General features: G+C 41.5%; 1 protein-coding gene across 1 annotated transcript in view; it reads right to left on the bottom strand.

The window, feature by feature from the left end:
- The window catches only part of PPP2R2B (protein phosphatase 2 regulatory subunit Bbeta), a 269665-nt gene extending 249879 nt beyond the window's left edge, over positions 1-19786 (bottom strand). The window contains exon 1 of the mRNA XM_044454367.1: positions 19708-19786. Within this exon, the coding sequence (XP_044310302.1) occupies positions 19708-19786 (79 nt within the window). The remainder of the gene's footprint in view (positions 1-19707) is intronic.
- Positions 19787-21777: the final 1991 nt, after the last annotated feature.

The raw sequence follows: 21777 nt of genomic DNA, 5'->3' as shown, positions 1-21777 counted from the left end.
ATCTGTTGTGACATTTTTAATTCATATGCTATGTTCTTGTGAACATACATGATCAATACTGTAGTTGTACTGAAAACAGCATAAAAAGGAATGTGAACTATTCCAATCTGTGCCCTCAAAGTAATAATCGTACATGTATTTTTTTAAAAAATAGTCTATGAAGTAAAACATAGTATAAGCAAATATAATAGCCTTTGAGGCGCTGGAATTTTGATTCGGAGTGGCTATGTTGCCAACTTTTTACATTTTCATAGTTGAATAATATCTCACAGGGCTATGCATTTCTGTTATCCAAGTTACTACATTATGGGGAAGGAAACAACGAGCCAAAACCAAGCACCTCCTCTGCAACGTGACCTTTTTCCCTGAAACTGGTAGTGCTGAATCAGGCCAAACCGATGGAAACGGGGAGACAGCACTTGTGAGGAAACAAACAAGGGTCTCTTTTCAGATCCAGATGTCAGCTTTCAAATATGAGATTTTCACACTGGAGCTTTTGCATTCTTCGTCTAGGCAGAACGAGCCAATGCCCCAAAGAGCTCCACATCTAAGCTCAGCTTCCAAACTTGGCTCTTTTCCAGCCATTTTTATTTCTGAAGCCCAGTCCGTCACTGCCCCTTAATTTACAGTCAATAATCTCCAGCAAAGCAAGTTCCCCTGTGCTGCAATCAGATGAGAAGACTTCATAAAATGTCAGGGCTTTAATTATTTCACAAAAGAGTTGTGTTCTCACTTGGAATCCTTAATCAGCCTAAATAGGCCCTGAGGGTGCATGCAGACTGGCAGTTTTAGTTTGGCTGCTGTTGTTATTTTGCAGGATCTTCTGCATCACAGAAGTAGCATGGACAGCACAGTAGCATTAAAGGCTCAGTACCCTTCCAGTTAAGAATTATTTAATAAAATCATGTGTATTGTTAAAAAGATAAAACCTTCTAATGATTAGCTCAGGCAGAAGTTGAGTGTAGTCCTTTCTACTCTCCGTTGTTCTACTGTACCCCATTTGCACAGGCACAACTGTGCATATAAAGTATTAATTAAGAGAGAAAGATTAAAAACCAAGCCTGCATATGAACAAGGAATGCACAAATATTAGTAGCAGTGCAGGGAAGTTAAATTAAGTATAAGGATGTGCAGAGCTTGAGGAGGCAAATCTCACCCATGAGGGAGTGGGGCGGCAGAAGGCCACCCCCTTTTCTTCAACATCCAGGTATTCAGCAGTTTCCTGGATTTCATGCATCCCCCCCACCCGTCCCAATGCTGCTGGACTGCAACCCCATCTGCCCCCAGGCAGCACAGTCAGTGCTGAAGCATGATGGGAAATGCAGTTTGCATGGTCACATATTCCTCACTTCTGGCCCTAGTAGTGGATCAAACCTATTGCCTCTGCCATCAAAAGAAGAATCACTCATCTATTTTTTGAAGCAGCAATATTTAACATGTGAGTAGCAAGCCCAAACTACACAGTGGAAGATATCTGAAAGTGATTGGAGTGGGGAAATATTGCTGCTGCCCTGCTTCCAGCCGAATTTCCGTACCCAGCTTCCCTAGAGCCAACTGCATGCAGTGGGTGAGTCTGTGATGCAGGGCAGGCCATAGGAGTTTCTGGACCAATTGTCCTTGGCAGGGTCTTTTAAAATGCCCCGCTCTCCTTTGAGTTATGGGGTGAGCCCAAGCAGTACTTTCCTACTCCCTAAAATGCAGCATATTCATAACATGCATACTTTAATGAGCTCACTAAGACTTACTTCCAAGTAGGAGGGTACAGTATTAGGTTTTGTTGGATTGCCATAAACGTGGCAAACTCAGCTATGGCCGACTGAGTGGTGAAACGCAACGGAGGGGTGCTGTCTATCCTTTCCTTACACCACTGAAATCACAATTGGACTATGTGTTTTGTGCAGATTATGAATATACTGCATTCAGTATACTTCTGAGTAGGATTGAAATGTAAGCTGCTTTTTTAAAAAGATCAATAATTTTATTTATTTATTTATTAAAAATTTCTATGCTGCCCCATTCGCCGAAGCCTAATCACATACTCTTAAGCGAAATGGGCAAATGGTGAAAATGTTTTTGATTTGGGCTTAGTCCAGCACCATCTACCCCCCTCCCCCCCCAAAAAAAAACTTCACTGTAGATCTGCCCTGAAGCTCTCACTCTCCAATTTTTGATACAACCTAATGGTATTTTTCATTTATTTAATAGAGCTATACAGAATATGCTTATACTGCCTTCTTCCAATAGTAAAGTAAAATACACACAAACAAATTCATTTTCAAAGGATGTAAAACAGCAGCATGGAGGGTGAGCACAAAAGCCATGTGTCAAATAGTTAAAAAAATTTAAACGCCTGGAAGAACAGTAACACATAAAAAACAGGGAAAGACTAGAAGAACTAGGCTAAAGATCAAGCCTCTGCAATATTGTTTGTGCAATTTGCAATGAATAGTTCAACTGAGTTTTCCCTTCCCCATGCATACCGGGGAAATTAACATAATTATTTAGTTTCTTCAGCCACGCAAACCTGACTACGGAGACCAGTTGCCATGGTTAAAAAGCGACTCCAGCACCCTACAGCAGTGGGTTCTGGGTGGCTTGTTAACCATGACAACAAGACATCCAGGTCCACACAGTATGACAAGCCACATCGCTGAGAGTAATTATGCTAATCTCCCAGCGTGCCGCCAGTATGCACGGCACGGATAACAAGCCACCCTGCAATCACGCAAACCAGAAGCACCTCACCTTTCCAGTCTTAAATATTAGTGAATTATCTGAGAATATATATCTGACCTGCCTCACATTGGCTAGAGGGTTATTCTTTCTCCATTTTCAAAGGAGAACTGGTGAGGCTAAATGCCAAAGAATGTGCCCGAGAGACTAAGCTCAAGGCAGAGGTATGGTCTGATCTCTAAATGACAAAAACGCTTCTCTGAATACAGTTTTCTGCTTCAGTGTCTATTTTACAGGAGATGAGCTGATGGTGCTTAGAGATAAATAGTTTAACAAAGAATCTGAGTACAAGCAGAAATGGTGTCTGAACTCCATATGCCAAATCATGTCTTTTCTCTGCAGGGAGCAATACCCCCATTTTACAGATGATAAATTGGTGATGCTCAAAGAAAGCAAACAAGTCAGCTAACACACAAAATACCATCACTATCCCAAAACAGACAAAGCACACATACATACCCAGACCAAACACAAAATACCCTCCCACCCCAACTGTTCACCTTCATCGTCCAAAATACTGCCCCATCCCAGTAGGCTTCCAGGATACTCCTTGTCAATTTCAACCCACTATTCTCATTTTTCTGCTTATCTGCAAATGCTCCAAGATGAGGTGCTGGGCTTCTGTAGCATCCTTTTAATTGTCTAAGAACACCTCTGGAGCACACACAAGTGTCCCAGCTTAAAATAAAGAACGAAATAAAATCCTTAAACTGTAAACAAAACCATGAATGCTAGATCTGTCTGGATATATTAAGGCTCATGGGAACGATAGTGGAGATCCCAGGAGCATAGGTTTAAGGCTACTCTCTGGAAAAAACTCCTTAATGTTGATTTTAATAGGAGCAGAAAGGATCACATGATTGGCTCTGATGCCTTGCTGGAACTGTAATAAAAGTTAAATAAAAGGTAGGTAATAGGACATAGGATTGCATGAATAGCATCCTTAATTACACTTAAAACATTTTAAGTAAAAACTTTTACTATATCAATTTTGGTAGCCAGATATCTGCAACTTTTTCAAACTACAGAAAGCTTTTTATCAACTAGAATAAGAAGGCTATGACCAGCTGAGATTCAAAACAGGCTTTGGTGGTTATTGCTTCTAGTGAATACCACAAGTTCAAATGAAGTATCCCATGTGCCCAAACCATATACCTCTATATAGGCCTGAACAGCTCAGCTGCTCAGTTTTATTTATGCATTTAATAACTGATACTGAGCCCTTCAACAGAACATACTAGGGAAGTTTATCCCAATGGCACACAATTATCATAGCACACGCATGCACATGTGCAAACACCAGAACTTCAGAGTATATGGAAAGAGGCCTTGGGTTATATGAGGGTTGTTTATAGCCTTCGGAGGCCCCTTCTGACCAGGTTCACAGGTGGGTGTTGCATTTTCATGAGAGAAGCCAGCACTCACTGCACTTTCCCAAAGGTATATTAACTGCACTATATAGGCTGCACTGTTGTGGAAGTTGGCCCAATAGGTTATTACTATTATATATGCCAGCCTGAGAATCTTTTGCTTGAAAAGTACAGTAAAAATGCTTAAAACCAGTACATTAATTTAAAAGACACATTTAGGGGATTTTTTATATAGAGGATGTTTTAGACTGGTATGTTACCTTTAAGTTTTTTTTTATTATGTGGGGTTTATAATTGAGAATTATTTTGAGAAGGAAGGAACAGAAAGTGTTTGTGATCTACATCTAAATCGTCTAAATCTAACTCTATCTAGAGAGAGAAGTCAGTAGAATGGTATATTGCCTAAGCTTAATCAAGGTAGTTATCTGTTTTGTTTATTCTCCTCTTCAAATGTAAAGGATCTCAATAGAGTCCCTAGTATTAGCTGTAGCTAATATTTCCCCCATCTAGTAAAGGACATTAAATTAGTGTGAGAGTACATGTTAGCTCTGTCAGTCATTTCCCAGCAACTTGTGAATCACCAAAAAAAGATGGCAAAATAGGGCACCAACTGTGCATAGGCTCATTAATATGAACAATGACAAATTTAGAAATAAATACTGCAAATTGAAGAGAAATACAGTAAATATCTCCATAGTATAGAATGCTGTGACCAAGTGACCTGAGTGCCTTACTCAGTTTGCTGCCCAGGTACGATTGATGGGCAAGTTCAAGGCCCTTCTTATTTTTAAACTGAACTTGAACTAAACAGCTCCTCGAGACAGAGGACAGTCCTCTGGCAGCCCTTCAAACAGAGGACTCTTCCCAGTACTCTGTGAAGCTGTACCACTCAGCATTGAATTCTGAAAATGCCAACTCTCCAATATTATTCAGATAACTCAATTTCCTGTTTCCATTGGAAGGCTATTTTTCCTGCAAGAGAAATGAATCCAAGGTGCCAATGCCTATGATTGTTTGAAACCCTTGAAAGAACATGCATGCACACACACGTGCGCGTGCGCACACACACACACACACACACACACAAATCTATATTCAGCTAACTGGCCTCCATCCATTTATTAAACTTCCCTCTAGTGTTTTTCACTCAATACTGGAGCAAAGTGGCCATAAATATTTAAATAACTGCTGCGCCACGATCAAAGTCATTCACAAGAGTGATGATTTTATGGAGACAAATGATGATCGGCCGAGGGCACTTGCTGCAGAAGTCAGCTCTAGCTCTACCCAAAAGCATGCTCTGAGGTGGACACAAGCGCATCACGTTCACAACAGGTTAGGATGCTACTCCACCAGCAGTTTCTCTCAGCATGTGACAGGGCTGCTTTCTAATCACACATTTTACCACTTACCACCTAGCCTTTAGGTGCTACTGGTGTTTCTGAGGATGAGGGAGGCACTTGGGCGAAAGACCCACCAGTCAGCTCCCTTGACCAACAAGAGTGGGGCACATTCAGCAGAGGAGTATGGCTGCAGGGATTCAAACTGCCACCCATCCCAATGTTTGCAGAAAGAGTGAGGGGTCATGATGCTGCATGGGATGCGGCATGCCTGACAATGTGCTCCACACAAATGCCAATGGGTATGCATGAAAATCCGTGAGCCAAGGTACCACTGTATTGTGCTCGTACTTGCAGAGAGAAGCAGCAGGAAATGCAACATTGAAGAGAAGCCCCAGTAAAAAGCAAAACATAATTATTAAAGTCTTTTTAAAGGGGGGAAGTTCCTAAATAAATATTACAGCAGTTGCATTAAATCACTGCTAGTATTTAAGTGGAAAACAATCATATATTCTTATCTAGTTTGTCTAGTTTGGGGCTATTTAGTTGGCTATTTGACCACCTTAACCTTTCGATGGATAAATTATGTGTCAATTATCACTTCTCCCCAAACATTTGATAAAAACATAGTTAAACATACAATCTGATCAAGGCAGGATAATAATGACCTAATAAAGAAGCTGGGGTGAGCTAATGAGACATCTCCAAATATTTTGTCTAGTAAATATCTAGTAAAACTTTCTGCTTTCTATCCCTCAACTGTAATTCAAGGCTTCCTTGCTGCATCTCTTTCCCTTCTCATTAATCATTTACACACACTGTCCCTCTTCACCAAGGAGCAGAGAGGGTTAAAATTCACTATTGCCCATTTTCTTTTCTTGCAAAGAGTGGGCCCATTAATTATATCTTTATTATATTTCTCCATTTGGCATTGGATACAGGAAAGCTGAGATCTCTTCTGTAAGAGAGCATTCTTTGCAGTTGCTAGAAGGGCTGCCAACATAGCCTGACCAGACAGAACATATTTATGCACAACACACAGGGTTGGAAGTGGTGTTAAGTTTATCCAAAAAGGAGAAAAAAATACTTCTGTTAAAATGGCTAGAGCCCAATCACAAAATGTAGGTAACCAGCCATAGGTCTAAAGATTCATCAAAGTTGAATTAATCTGAATGTGCAGATTATCTTTAAGATCCGCAAGCGAAGTTGTGCTTAAATTTGCAAATGAGACACCAGTGAACCTGGGTGGCTGTGCTTTATATCCACAAACATTCTTACAGCTGACTCTAGGCACCTTGTCTGCTCGGCTTCAGCTAGGATTACATGACCATTCCAAGAAAGGCTATATGTACCTAATTCATCAGTAGTCCTTGCGCTATCCTAGAAAATCTTTAAATGTGGATTAGGTCAACTGGTATCAGAGCATTCAGAGAATTGTTCCTAACCATGCCGGGGTATCTTGGAAGATACAAGTCATAGTAGCCACATTTTTAAAAAAAGATATTTAGCAAGCTGCCCTACTGCAACGTAGCTTGTTGGTCTATCTAGTTCAATATTGCCTGTTCCAATGCCTGGCAGCAGCTTACCAGAGTGTCAGGAAGGAGCCTCAGCAGGAGATGGCAGAAACTGCACCTGTGTGCAAAAATACATGCATCTGTGTGCAAAATACATGCTCTGTCCCTATGCTATGGCTACATCACAGCCTCGAAGCAGAAAGTATTCTGAACAAAAAAATAAGGGCAAAAGAGATTGGCACTGTGTCTACCATGTTTCAAAAGGAAGATGCCCTATTCATGTTAACGTCGCAGTTTTAGGGCTCCATCCAACATGGCTGCCCATAATCCTCCAAACACCCAAGATGATGAGTCAGCAGTGTGACGTGCTGCTCAAGAGGGCGAATGTCACCCTTGGTTGCATAATCAGACGCGTGGCTTCTAGGTCGAGAGAGGTATCACTGCCACTCTATACGACTTTGGTGCACCTGCAACTGGAGTATTGCGTTCAGTTCTGGGCTCCACATTACAGGAAGGATATAGCCAGGTTAGAGTCAGTGCAGCAAAGGGCCACAAGGATGGTGGCCAGACTGCAGGGAAACCCGTATGAGGCGAGATTGAGGGAACTGGGTCTTTTCAGCCTGAAGAAGAGAAGAATCCGAGGGGATGTGTTGGTGACATACAGGTATGTGAGGGGGTGTCACACGGAGGTGGGTAGAGACCTGTTCTCCTCTGCCGAGGAAGGCAGAATGTGCTCCAACGGAGCCAAGTTCAGGGAGCCAAGGTTCCATTTGGATGGCAGGAAGTACTTCCTGACAGTTAGGACCCCGAGGGTGTGGAATCGGCTTCCACGGGAGGTGCCTGAAGCCCCAGTGGTGAGGGTGTTTAAGGATAGGCAGGACATACACATAGGCCCCTTCTGACTTGCTCGTTTTCTATGTTTCTATGATAGAGGGCTGGGCATGGGAGCAAAGGAGCAAGGATTCCCTCCCCCTCCCCAGAGGCCACCTAAGAGTTTCACCCCTGCTTGCAGGCAGGAAGGGCTGAGAGCTGCTGGGAGTCCTCATAGCCAGCCGGAACCTCACTCCTCTCCGCTCCCTTCTCCATGCCAGCTCTGAAGTTGCACTAACATTTAAATAGAAATGCTTCTCACCCCAGTGGAGAAGTCTGTGACAAGGTGGCCTGTGTACCTGCCCAGTTTGCTGTCCAGGTGCCAGCTGTCAATGGGCAACTTCAGGGCCCCTGCTCCCCACTTCTTATGGTTATGCATCCTGACACTGGACTTGGACTGGACAGCCCTCCAGCTAAAGTTGGGCATATGGCTACCCTAAATGTACATCTGTGAAAGGAATCTTTTTGGAGAAAATGTATAGTAACCTTCACAAGCCTTCCCAGACTGGGTGCCCTCCGACAGTATTTGACACTGCCCCCATTGTGGTCCAACAATAGGCTGGCAATGGCTGACATACTAAAAGAGCAATGCAGCGATAATAAAAGTTGCTAGTTCCTTTTAGTGTCTACAAGAAATCATAAAAATAGAATGCAAATGTAAGCAGAAAAGATATGTCTAGATTTGGATTGATATTAGGCAGTTTTGTGGGATAATTTGTCCTCTGTTACAACAATGGATTCCCTTTTTTGTTTGGCAATGCATATGTGATCATTAATTCCATTTTGTATTCATTCACAAGTCATTTTGATATCTAGCAGCAAACTATATTCTGGCTCACTACCTCTGTTGCTAAGTGTCCCCCTGGGTCTTGTTTATACCTTTTCTTCTCCGTCGCCTTGTCTTATTTGTCCTGTTCCCTTCCTTCCCCACTTTTTAAAATGTTTTCAAAAACTGCATTCTGAAACTGATATCTTTCCTCTTCCTTATCAGCTCTTCATCTGATTTCAAATCTCATTTGGAAGCTTTTCATTTCTTCCCTGTCTCATAGTCCTCTTTATTCCATGCCATTATTGATTGCTGTTACTCTGGAACAGGGTTTAGACTCATTTCACGTGAGAGAGGAGGCACAAAGCTGTACTGAATTACAAGTTTCTGGTTATTGTTTTCCTGTAGCATTGACCTACTCGACTTGATGTGAGAGAAATGTGTCAAAGCTCAGCGTCCACGATCAAAATACAGAAGATTATTTTAGGAACAAAGAGTTTTGCGGCACCTTTGTCCTGATGAATGACTGCTGTCAGCAGAAAGACAGTAGAAATGCATCTTTCCCATCCCAGATGAACCAGATAGGCAGGTGTGTGTACATAACTTGTTTTGACTAGCCTGGTGGGTAAGGGGGCTAAGCTGTTTACCACATCAGCTTTGCACAAGAAGAGTTCAAGAGGGCATTTCTGGTGAGCACTCTATGATGAAGGAATGTTGTTTTGACTTGCCCTTTGGGTTGTGGTTCTTGGGCATGAGACAGGCACTGTTTTTGAGGCTGCCCACTGTCCTGGGGCAGTGTGAAATGGAAGGCCCTCCTGCGGGAGGAGGTGGTTGGCAAAATTATGACTAGTGCACAGGAAATGGGTGACTCATCACTTATCAGAACTCAGGAGCAGGTTCTTTAGGGAAACCTGCTTCACAGTATTTCCACAAAGTTTGTAGACGGCAAGTTTTGTAGACTCTGCATTTTGCTTGTAAATAGTTAAATGAATAGAGTCTAGTTTACTTGGAAATGTATGTCTTGCCTTTTTATCCTGAGTGGGCATGCAGTGATGTCCTGTGAATACTCCTTGACTTCTCAGCAGCTTTTGATAATCCTGAAATTGCTAAGATTCACCCCCTCTTGAGACAGAAGCTTCTAAACTCGGAGGCTTCCATGTACCCAGTGCCCTGTTGAGTTTCTGTTGATGGCAGGAGAAAGACAGGCAATGTTTGCCTCTTCATCCTCCATGTTAGTTTGTGCATGTTTCTCTAGATGGCCTTTGATTTCATCGAGACAGCACAGCTGGCAAGTGTGGGACTCAGGCTGGAGAGGCCACAGGATTGCTTATGTCCTGGCTTCTTCTTCCCCACCAGAAAGCATCTTTCCTTCTCTCTGAAGCCTCTTTTGCTGCATGGGAACAGGGGCAGGAGAAGGGACTGGGCACCAGAGTACCCTTTCCACAAATTTTAGGAATGTTTACAGCCTCAGAGGGGGGGAATACAAATAACCCTAAGATCTCTGGGGCATGACTGCTGCCTTATTCTATTAGCTCTGCAGTTTGAATGTGGGAGGCACAGTGATAGGGTAGTTCTGCTCCTTCTTGCATGGTCACTTTCAGAAAGTGGCATCATGGGAAGCTCAACGCATGGCATTTGAGCTGTGAGGTCCTACAACAGTCCATCTTCTTTCCCATGCTCTTTAGCATATATATGAAGCTTCTAAATGAAGTCATTAGGGCATCTGGAATGAGGCACCATCCACATGCTAATGGATATGTATTCAGATCTATTTCTCGCTGACTCTGTCCATGCCTTAGTGAAGTAAACAGGTTTCTAGGTAGACAGAAAGCTGAACAGCTAGAGACAAATGTGATATTCTTTATATTAACAATGTCAAAGATTAATTTTAGGTGGTACACTGAGCAAAAAAAATCATTTGAAGAACACCTGTCCCATTACCTTGTGGTTAGAAGGAATGAAGCTGTCAAAATGCAAAATTCTTGTTCAGTTCATAAAAAATTAACTTCTACTGATGGTTGATTCCACCCTGACTAGATGAAAACCGTATTTTATGTATTTATAAAATGTCCTGTCTTTTGTGGCATTTAGAAGACACTTCCTACAATTGTATGGTAACAATAGTTAACTTGGTTTTAAATAAAACTACAAGCAACCTGTAGGAAAATCCTATTTTTAGACTGACCTTTTCAAAAAAATGGAAACCTTTATACAACAGAGTTAAAGCTGATACGTTTGAGAAAAACCAGTCCCAAGGATCAACATGCATAGGTTTTATGAAATGTGTTTTGGTTTGCTTTATCTGTATATGGTTGCAAAGGGCAAACTAAAATTGCCTCTTATAAACAAAAAATAATGGACACAATTGAAGATAAACACTTGTAAGACGAAGAGTGCTTCCAGACAGAAAGCGGGAGCAGCAACTAGCAGCAGGCACTGTGGGGCTCTTTCATTTGTGTCCCCCACCCCACCCCCTGAATAGAATTTCTGCTGTAAGAAACAGAAGCGGCAGTGGAAAAACACAAGAGGGTTAGCATAAAAGCCTCATGTGGAAATGGGATCATTTGTTAATAGTACTTAACTCCTACCTAAGCAGAGTTGAATTTTAGCTTTAGTTGGAACATTCTGAGGGGATATTGGATTCTTTTCAGGGAACAAATACAACTTAAGGGCTTAGCCACTACAAAGTCATCTTTGCCAATGCAAGTTGTGAAGGCAATACCAACCACAACCTCCTTGCTAACTATTGTCAGCACATTATACTGGAACACACCTGTTGTGGCCCCACTCTTGCGGGGCCTCAATAGCAGGCTTTTGGGTGCTTTAGCCATGCTAATCTTTAGTTTTAGATAGGTCTTCTGTTTGTGTGACTCACTGTATCCTTCTCAGGGCTACTCGCTGCCTCATCCTGGGATTCATAGAAGAGACTCAGCCTCTCTCACTTAGGCCCCCTGTTCCCACTCCCTTGGGGACACACCAGCATGTGCCCAGGACACCCCCCTCTCACCACAAGGCTTGGACCTGAATTCTGTTATTTCCCTGCCTGCCATGCATGTCTTTCCTCTCCTGGATTGCACTCAAAAAATGTGTGTGCTCACTCTCCCTTAGCCACTGATTCACATGCTAATGATTAGCAGCAAAACGAAACACCATAGTTTTTACTGAAAGAAATATTCAAGTGCTGGCTTAATTTCTCAGTTATATTTCCAGTTCAGGCTGAGATACCTCTAGCCTGCACTATTGATTTTGATAGGGTTTACAAGCCACAATGAGCAAATTATGATAAAAAAACAACACTTGTGCTTTTCATGTTGTCCAAGCCCTGTTGTGGTGACAGACCATTATGAATTATCATAGTTGTCCATCACCCTAAGGGCAGACTCATAGTGATGGCAACCCATCATGGTAAATCATGCGATCGGTTGCCCTTAAGTGGCAAGCAGCCACTTTCTCAGATATGAGCTGCTTGTAGGAATCAAACACGGGCTATACATCTACTAAATACATATTTTACAGGTAAGGTTAATAACCTTTGTTCCCCTAATTTAATTCTCAATTCTAATTGAGAATTAAGTACATACTTAATGTTGCAACCCTGTATGCCCTTACTTGAGAGTAAGAACCACTGCACTCAATGGGTCTTACTTCAGAGTATACATGTATAGGATTCTATTGTAAATCACTTACATTGAAATAAATGGAACATATGCTGACACATTTCCATAGAATAAATCTCATCAATTCTCATTTCAAAGCAGAACTCTGGACAAGTACCCGGAGGAGGGCTTTCTCTGCGGTGGCGCCCAACCTATGGAATTCACTCCCCAAAGAGGTCCGCCTGGCACCGTCGTTACTGGTTCTTCGGCGCCAGGTAAAGACCTTTTTATTTAAACATCATTTCAATTGTTAAAACATATGATCTGGCCAGGGCAACTTCTTCTTCCTTCTCTTTCTCCTCCTATATTTTTATTTTATACTGATAATTTTAATTTTATATTTGTAAATCAATGTATTTTTTGTATTTTTGTATTTAATGGTAATTTATTATGTACTATTGTATTTCAATGTATTTTATCATGTTGTAAGCCGCCCCGAGGTTTCGGCAAGGGGCGGCATAGAAATGTTAATAATAATAATAATAATAATAATAATAATAATAATACATTTTATACCTTTAACTTCTATTCGGGTTCGTATTCCCAGTGTGATTTTTCCCTTAGAGAGGTCAGCTTCTTGCTGTATTTTTTTAATAGGATTGAAATGTCTAATTCCCAAGTTTAGTCTGACACTAAATAGATTCATGCTTGCCATTCATTCTGATGTACTTGTTCAAGACATGTTACAGAAAATCAGCAAGGAATTATTGCTGTTGATAAAGCCTGCACATGAAAAGCAATTTGGTGTTATTAATGGGCATGAACCTGGCAAATATAAGGCATTTTAAATTGCATTAAAATCAATAGGAGAATTGGAGATTTGGGATTTGAATGAGCTTACTCTTTTACCGCATCATAGCTACTGGTTGTTGCTTTTTATCTTTTTTTTAAATATATTTTGCATGCTACTTGTAAATCACGTTCAGTATTTATGAGAAAGGTATTTAACTGCCTGACCCTAAATATGTTAACTCAGAGGTAACCCTGTATTTATTGTGGTTTATAGTGCTACCATATGCATGTCTACTCAGAAGCGTGTCCCACTGAGTCAAATGGTGCTTATTCTCACATAAATGTTACACTATTTATAGGATTGGAGCCCTAATCTAGTCCCAGAAGAATATAAAATCCCATGCATCACATTTTTGTTTCTCACCTTTGTGTCTTTATATTTAGTACACACAAGGCAAAGAGGGACATTCAAGGACAACCCAGAAGTTATTTTAAGTTATAATTATAACAGCTTCAGAACTGAACATAACTCTTCCATTCCTTTAGGTTACATGCACCTGATCTTTTGCATCTTTATCCAGAATTAAGTCCCAAAAAGCTCAAGAACACTTATAATCAAATATATGTACATAGGATTGCAACCCAAAATGTGGTAAGAACAGACAGCATAATTCCAAATCCAAACTTCTGTGGTAAGGCAGATGCAAATAAATGTCGGGGAATCCCTTTCACTCTCTTTTTTCCATATTACAGAATTCATCAATGTCTACACACAGGATATTAATTATCTCCTGTACAAACACCATTGAAATGAATAATACAGGAAAATCTGAACATTCTTCTGCAGGCATATTCAGCTAGCATGTGCCAGCAAGAATCAAGCTAATTGAATAGAAGTACAACTGTGGCATTTTCCTTTTGAGAAAAAAGAATGAAATTTGTTGAGATGTTGGAAACAAACTAGATGGCTATTGGCATGTAATGGCTGAGTTCAAAGTGTGGGTTAATTAATCTGTTACTTGTGGGGATATAATCTGTGTACACGTCACTACTATTTTTTCAGCCACAATGTACATATGTAGCATTTGTTGGTTGCTACCTTGACATCTCAACCTGGGTCCTTTGATTGTTCATTGGCAAAACAACTCAGAGTTAACCCAAGAGCAAACCATGGGTTAATCTTGGGTTGCTTAACCGATGAACAATTAAGTGCCAGGTTCAGACATCATGATAATACCTTATGAATGCAGTTATTCATATGTGTAGCTTGTGGCTGGAAACTGGAAGTGTCTCACATACTGTACTCATCCCTGCAATTCCGGAGTCAATTAACAAATGGTCTGCCACTAAATGCCAGTAACAAGATCTATTATTTCTAAAAAAAAAAATACAACAATCCTCTTGACAATCTTTAGGGAACATTGTGGATTTCTTTGGCATTATAGGACAAAGGACAAATAAGGAAAGTAGTGGGGTATCACTATGTTCTCCACATTTACCTGAATATGAGGCCTCCTCTAACCTGTTCAGATAACATATTTTGAAAGACGACATTTTCCACTGGTTCATTCATCCATAGCTTTGTGGGGCAGGCAGGAAATCATCATGCTATGCCTTTAATTAGGTCTACAGAGATTGGTAAGAACAAAGCTGTCTCTATCAAAGCCATGCAAACATGTTACTTCATTGTTTGGTCTAGCATCATTGTGCTTATGATAACCATGCTCACGAATAGTAACTCAGTGAAAGAATTTGACAAAAGATCTTTTTCCGTATTAAGAAACTTTCCGATAGCTATGCATTTCTTCCAGAATTCTCTTGGATTCCCATGCAAAATGCATCACCTAATATATCAATTTGAAACCTTTCTCTCTTTGTCCTCAGCTATGGCATACACAAATTCCCTTTGTGTAAAGACATTATATGAGTCATTCTATACATGAGTGACAGCAAATGACCTTGATGGCTGCCCTACAAAAGATTCAACAGACTTCCTGAACTTTTTAAACTAATAGGATTTCATTGGCTTCTAAAGATTATTTGACAAACAAGAAAAATAATAGAAAGCTGAGGCTCACTCACAGAAAGGCTGAGCTCACACAGCATGACAACCCCTATAATAACAAAAAAGGGTGGGTCTTCATGTCATCTGAAGCAAGTCAAACATTCAGTGCCTCAGATCAAACCTGAACCATCTAGATATGTACCAGCCTATTTTAAAATTTATTTAAGCAGAATTTATTTCAGTACAGAAGAAAAATACCTCAATGTAAAAGCACATTAGGATTTCAGGCGAATGGTCAGATTTTTTTTCTGTTTAAACAGCACTGAACCTTAAGAATAAAATTGGATGCACACTTTTTGGGAGTATGCCCCACTGAACATAATGCGACTTACTTCTGAGTAGATATGGATAGAAGTGTAAGATATCTCAGTCAAATATAGTTGAGAGTCTAAAATATGGCTTAGAAATGGAACATGATGTGCCCTATGAGGGAAATACTTGAAATAAGCCTACTATATTCTAAGATTATTTTTTTCCCTGTTGGACTTCCATACAGTGAAAGATTGCTTAATTGATTCCCTTTTTGGCTTTTTGCAAATACAGTGATTGGTCAGTTATAATTAATTTATATATTGCAGAATCTCGATGAAGATGCCATTTTGATAATTCTGAAGAAAAAGGTAACTTGTTTTAATTAAGCATAAGATAATTCCTAATAAACAAGAGCTGTTGTTGCTCTCTCCCAGAATGCATTGCTAGGTGTAATCTGATACCTGCTACCCTATCCAATGATGAATTCATTTAATCTGCAAAGCTGTTTTGAGATTGGGGCAAAAACTGCAGACCTCATGACCACAGTATCTGGCCACAATGTTGGGACTCTACTATTTGTTCCTACTTTTCCCATCTCCTATCCTTATTAAGGGTTCTGCAGAAAATAAAACTTGCACTTCATATGGAATTTCAGTTGTTGCTAATCAAGGTATCATTTAACCATGAATGTGGGGTTATCATGGGGCTTGGTTGGTTTTTATACTTACAAATGAAACCTATTAATTATTACAGATATTTTAAACTTTTAGTCTAGTTTCAGACCTGGGTATGGTATTGAATCTGCCTTGGTCGCCCTGTATGATGACCTGTGCAGGGAAAAGGACGTACAAGGCCTGGAGGTCCTGTTGGTTGGCGGATCGGGCTTCGGGAAGGGTGAATTGAACCTATCCTGAATGGGGTTGCACTCCCTCTTAGGGACAAGGTTCGCAGCTTGGGAGTGCTCCTTGACCCGGAGCTTTCACTGGAAGCTCAGGTGGCAGCAGTGGTGAGGAGCGCTTTCCTTCACCTTCGGCTGATCCATCAGCTGCGCCCCTACCTGGAGTACGACTGCCTGGCAACAGTGACACATGCGCTGGTGACTTCCCGTCTTGACTTCTGTAACGCGCTCTACGTGGGGCTACCCTTGAAGATGGTCCGGATACTTCAATTGGTTCAAAATAGAGCTGCCAGGCTGCTGACGGGGACTGGATGTTATGTTCACATGACTCCAGTCCTCCGTCAGCTTCACTGGCTTCCCATTGAAGTCCAGGGCCAATTCAAGGTGTTGGTGATGACCTATAAAGCCCTTAATGGCTTGGGTCCTGGTTACCTGAAGGAGCGCTTACGTCCATATATGCCCCCCCGCCTCTTGAGATCTGTGGGAGAGGCCCTTCTCTGGGAACCCTCCGTGAAGGAAATTAGGAGGGTAGGTACTCGGAGGAGGGCTTTCTCTGCGGTGGCGCCCAATCTATGGAATGCGCTCCCCAGAGAGGTCCGCCTGGCGCCGTCATTATTTGTTTTTCGGTGCCAGGCAGAGACCTTTTTATTCAAATGTTATTTTAATTGTTAATATTATTTATTCATTTTATTCTTTGGCCAGGGCGACTTAATTTATATGGTTAATTTATATTGTTAATTTATATTATTCTATTTTGAAGTTTATTTATGGTTGTGAGCCGCCCCGAGGCTTCGGCGAAAGGGGTGGCATAGCAGTCTCCTAAACAAACAAATAAATAAATAAATACCTAAAGGAGCGCCTGTGTCCATATATGCCCTCCCGCCCCTTGAGATCGGCGGCAGAGGACCTTCTCCGGGAACCCTCCGTGAAGGATATTAGGAGGGTGAGTACTCGGAGGAGGGCCTTCTCTGCCGTGGCGCCCAACCTATGGAATGCGCTCCCCAGAGAGGTCCGCCTGGCGCCGTCGTTATTTGCTTTTCGGCGCCAGGCGAAGACCTTTTTATTTAAACGCTATTTTAATTGTTAAGGTTTATTTATTGATTTTAAACTGACCAGGCCGTTTCCACTATTTTATGTATTTTATTTATTCTCTGTATTTTTTTTTGTATTTATAGGCAGGATTTTAATGATTGGAAGCCGCCTCAAGACTTATGCGAAGGGGGCTGCATATAAGCTGTCTAAATAAATAAATAAAATAAATAAACTTCTGTTACGACTTTCTTCTTGATCCATTAGACCAAGAAGTGGGAGCCAAATACACTCAGTGCCTCCACTTTGTTGCAGTCTTAGTCGTAACTTTGGAGGTGCTCATGCAACATCTAACTCCCCCCATGAACCAATATAATTTACTTGCTGCATATTCCAGATTCTAAAGGAACAACCTTTTCTTCCCTTCAGCATCTGTTATTTAACAATGAACACAGGAGAAATGTAAATTGACTTTTATGCTTCAGGTGTGCAAACATCTAATCAGCTAGCTCTTTCTAGCCTTTACCTTTTGGCAAACCAGAGGCAAGCATGAATCCCAGGATCTGCTACTACTGTTTCCCTTATGTATGACATTTTCAGGTACAAACTGACAACCCCCTGAAATGCTTCTGTTTAATGTGTAACACCAGGAAAGGTATTCAATATTTTGAAAATGATATTTAAATTGTTATTCTGTATGCATTGATGTTAACCTTGTGTACCCTTGGGGAGACAGTGTGGCTGAAAAGCAGATAGTAAAAGATAAATAATATTCAGTTATATCAATCTGCATGGCATTTTGTAGAATAACATAAGTAGAAAAGTCGTGGTCCTGAGGAGTGTGCAATCGAAATTTCTTGGGAAGGAAGACGAAAGGTGGGGATGGAAGAGGAACTGAGGATTAGTGAACTCCCTAGGAAATGTCTGGGTTACAAGGAAACTTCAATCATATGCAATACATATTTTCAGACAAATGACTCAGAAACTAATACTAAAAGAAAAGGAAATGATCCTGTGCAAGAAAAAGTTGGTACAATGTTTAGTTTTTAGTGCGATATTTTACTGCATAAATATTCTGCTTGTGTAAAGCATTCTGACAAATTAAGAACTAAGACCAGTTCATGAAAATACATTCCAGTCCCTTGGTTCCTATGAAATAGTAAAACTTAAACCTGTGTTCCCTACATGATCCTGGAGACCTGTTTCAGACACATTTTTGAATGCTATAACAACTAGGGGCATATGCTGAGACCAATCTATTACCTGCTACCATTTACTCCCATGTTTCAATCATAAATTACCTAGCTAAAATGAAATGGCTTTATATCTAGAAGACAAAGATCTAAAAAAATAACTCAGTATTGGATTCTGCTCTCAGTACTACTACTGCTGCTTAAACATTTAATTAGCACTAATGATATACTGAATGATGTACCTGCATGGCTTCCCATAACTCTGCAACTACATTTGGACAACACTAATCACAGAAGTATTTAACCATTTATTCAAAATTTCCACAGAGATGGATGCTGTTCTCAGTTTGCAGAAGTAAACAAAATACACACTTTAGAAATAATTCTGCAACATACTCGAACAATTCCGTAACCGCAGGGCTTAAATTATTCTTACAGCCTTGTTCTATTGATGGCTTTTGAAAATGAGCTTCCTCCCATTTTATACTGTATGATAAACGTTTCAATAATGTTTCCTGAAAGCTCCACCAATTGTTAGAATGTGGCATCAGTGGTGATTCATAAACTACCTGACATCACACAAATCAGCAGTAGAGAAACTTGCCCAAGAAAGTCAGAACTTTAAAGTATTCCCCCAGACCTTAAATCTTAAAACGTATAGCTTTTCCCTCCAGCCCATCAAGTTTAAGCCTTAGTAAAATATATTGTATCTATTATTTGCACAGCTGTTCTGCCCCACCCCCACTCCCATTCGCGATCAGAAAAGATACTTGTATGGATGAATGAAAACATGAAAACGTGTGTGTGTGTGTTTACATAGGAGAATTTAAAGAAACCCCTAGAACTGTCATTCATATTTATATACATTCACATTTATAGTACGTTTTTAAAAATTAGTTCTAGTTACTCCTCTCGCTTCTTGATGAAACACGAAACCTATGCCTAAAGCAACATTTGTGCACAGCTTCATAAAAACCACCTAGAGCCTTTGAAGGGCTCAGAAGACCTTCCTAACGCTGTCGCGTTTTGCACCATTCACCTTCACCAGTAACTTGACTCTCCCGTAATGACGGGTTTTCTGCAAGGCCACACGGATTCCTCAAACCTTGTCACAAGACCAGCCCTTTGCTATCGCCCCGCCGTTCGCCCACTGGCTGCAAAAGGCAGTGTCAGCAGCGACTGGGAGGGGGGCACGTTCTCCTCCCACTTCTCATCTTTCCCCTCCTCTCGGCTCTGATCTGCACCTGGTGTACCACCCATCATCCTGCCCTCTCCTCTCTGATCTGTACCTTCAGTGTGGCAGCTGGAAGAGAGGATGGTGTTCGGAGGTCTGAAGAGGTAAGGCAGGTAACGAGAAAAGCATTTCATCTTCCAGCAAAATATGTCTATATATAAATGAGGGATAACCAGTCTCCTCAATCCATGAGGAATCCTCAGGCTTGCAAGGCAGGCTACATGATGGGTGCATGACAGAATCCCTCCATGAGCTGCCGAGCTGGGAGAGCCAAGTAACCTCTGTAGCCGGACCCCATTTTGCCATCAGCACCAGCAAGAACCGCCTCGCATTTCTGCATGCATGCAGCTCCAACTCTAAAGCCCCCAGGCAAGCGGGGCGCAGCTCCTCATTGGCTGCCGCTCATCACAGCAGGATTTGCTGACTAAGTCCCTCCCGCCTGTAAACACACACGCACGCACGCGGCGGGGCTGCGTGTGGACCTGCCGGAGCCCAGCCGCAGTCCCAGCTCGAGGCCGAAAGCCCACGCGCGCTTGCCGTGGCGTGGATAACGCGGGGACGCACTTCGGAGTCACCGTGCCGAGGCTTGCGTTGCAGGAGGCATCCACCCCCACTCGCCCGGGTGATTCGGTGAGCACAAAAGCTGCTACGACGCTGGAAAGGAGAGCTCTGCGAGCGCCGACCTCCGTGTTAAAAGGCTCTTAAGGATGCAGCACCATACGCTCTCAGCTGGGAGTGAGCCCCGTAGTGTAGACGAGTGCATAGCATTGCGATGGAGCTGAACTAAAAGTGGCTCTCTTACTATATGTAAGAGGAGTGTCAGTGCTACTTACTGCTTTAAGTCTTATGTGGAATTTTTAATAACAGAAAAGAGATTTGGCTATGCATACTTCGATTTCAGAGACTGGGTTCAGACAACTCAATACCCCACCCTCAAGGGTGGAGTATGAGGAGGGTGCGGCATGCTCTTGAAATGTGGGTAATAGTGCAGTGTGAAGCAAGCTGAGAGAACCATCATGGTGAACAATCCACAGTTCACAACCCAGCAACAAACCATGGATTCCCCTCATGGGTTGTATGGGGTTAACAAAACATGGCTTGTTAGTACAGCTGGGTTCTGGCCACACAATAACCCTGTTTCAACAGTGGCCCACACACAACCCTTGAGTGTGGTTTGTCATGTCCTCTGAACCCAGTAGTGCAAAGTGCTTTCCATCGCATCACCTCTGGTAAGAGCTTGTTAGCTAGGGCCTGCTTCAAAGTATGTGTACGTAGGATACATGTTCAGTCAGTTCCACTGCATTCAGTGAGATTTACAGATAAGGTTCATGTGAGTGCAATCTGACGATTCATAGCTTACCCAACAGCCGTACTGCCTTCAGTGTGGCTTACAGCACATGTCTACCTAATTTAAGTTTGATAGGTCTTACTATCAGATGAGTGCGTAGAAGATTGCAATCCTAGTTTGTTTTAACATTACATATTTGGATATAGGAGCTTTTATATATACGGAGAAGAAATAATTACATTTATGGTAACACTTGTGTCATATTCAAACTGTTCCACAAACATTTTATCAGTAATCTTACAACAGCCAAATACAGTGGGTCAGCATTATTTCCAGGATGGAGCACTAAAGCTGATAGTGGCTTCCTTAACACATCACTTTAACATTTAAATTATAATTTAATAAACCAGAATGTGGAAGAGCAAAATGCTAGTACATGTAGCTCATCAACTCCTGCCCACGAAAAGAGAGACTTCTGTGTAATGTCAGAATCTGTGATAATATTTTATTGTGTCTGTGGCAGGATTATAAACTAGCTTTAAACCAGGATTTGTTGTTGTCTTCCAAATGCTGCTTGTTAAGCACAACAAACCATTACCTTGTGTTTAGATGTCATTCACTTACCTGAGAGTACTTTGGGCAGTATAAAAATGAAATAAATAAATAAAACATATTGAACTTAAAGCAAATGAGAACTTTCCTGGAGGGGCAAGGCAGGGGCAAACAGGCTTCATGAGCTTAGTCAATTATGGCTTATTAAGCTATAATACATGGCTATGGGTGACATGTAACACACCAGCTGACTGGCAAGAGGAGAGTTTGAACAAGGGATCTCGG

This window comes from Varanus komodoensis, unplaced genomic scaffold (genome assembly GCF_004798865.1).
Source record: "Varanus komodoensis strain SLA01 unplaced genomic scaffold, ASM479886v1 scaffold7_3, whole genome shotgun sequence".
NCBI classification, from domain to species: Eukaryota; Metazoa; Chordata; class Lepidosauria; order Squamata; family Varanidae; genus Varanus; species Varanus komodoensis.
Note: the sequence above shows the minus strand (reverse complement) of the source record. Positions and strands in the feature narration are given on the sequence as shown.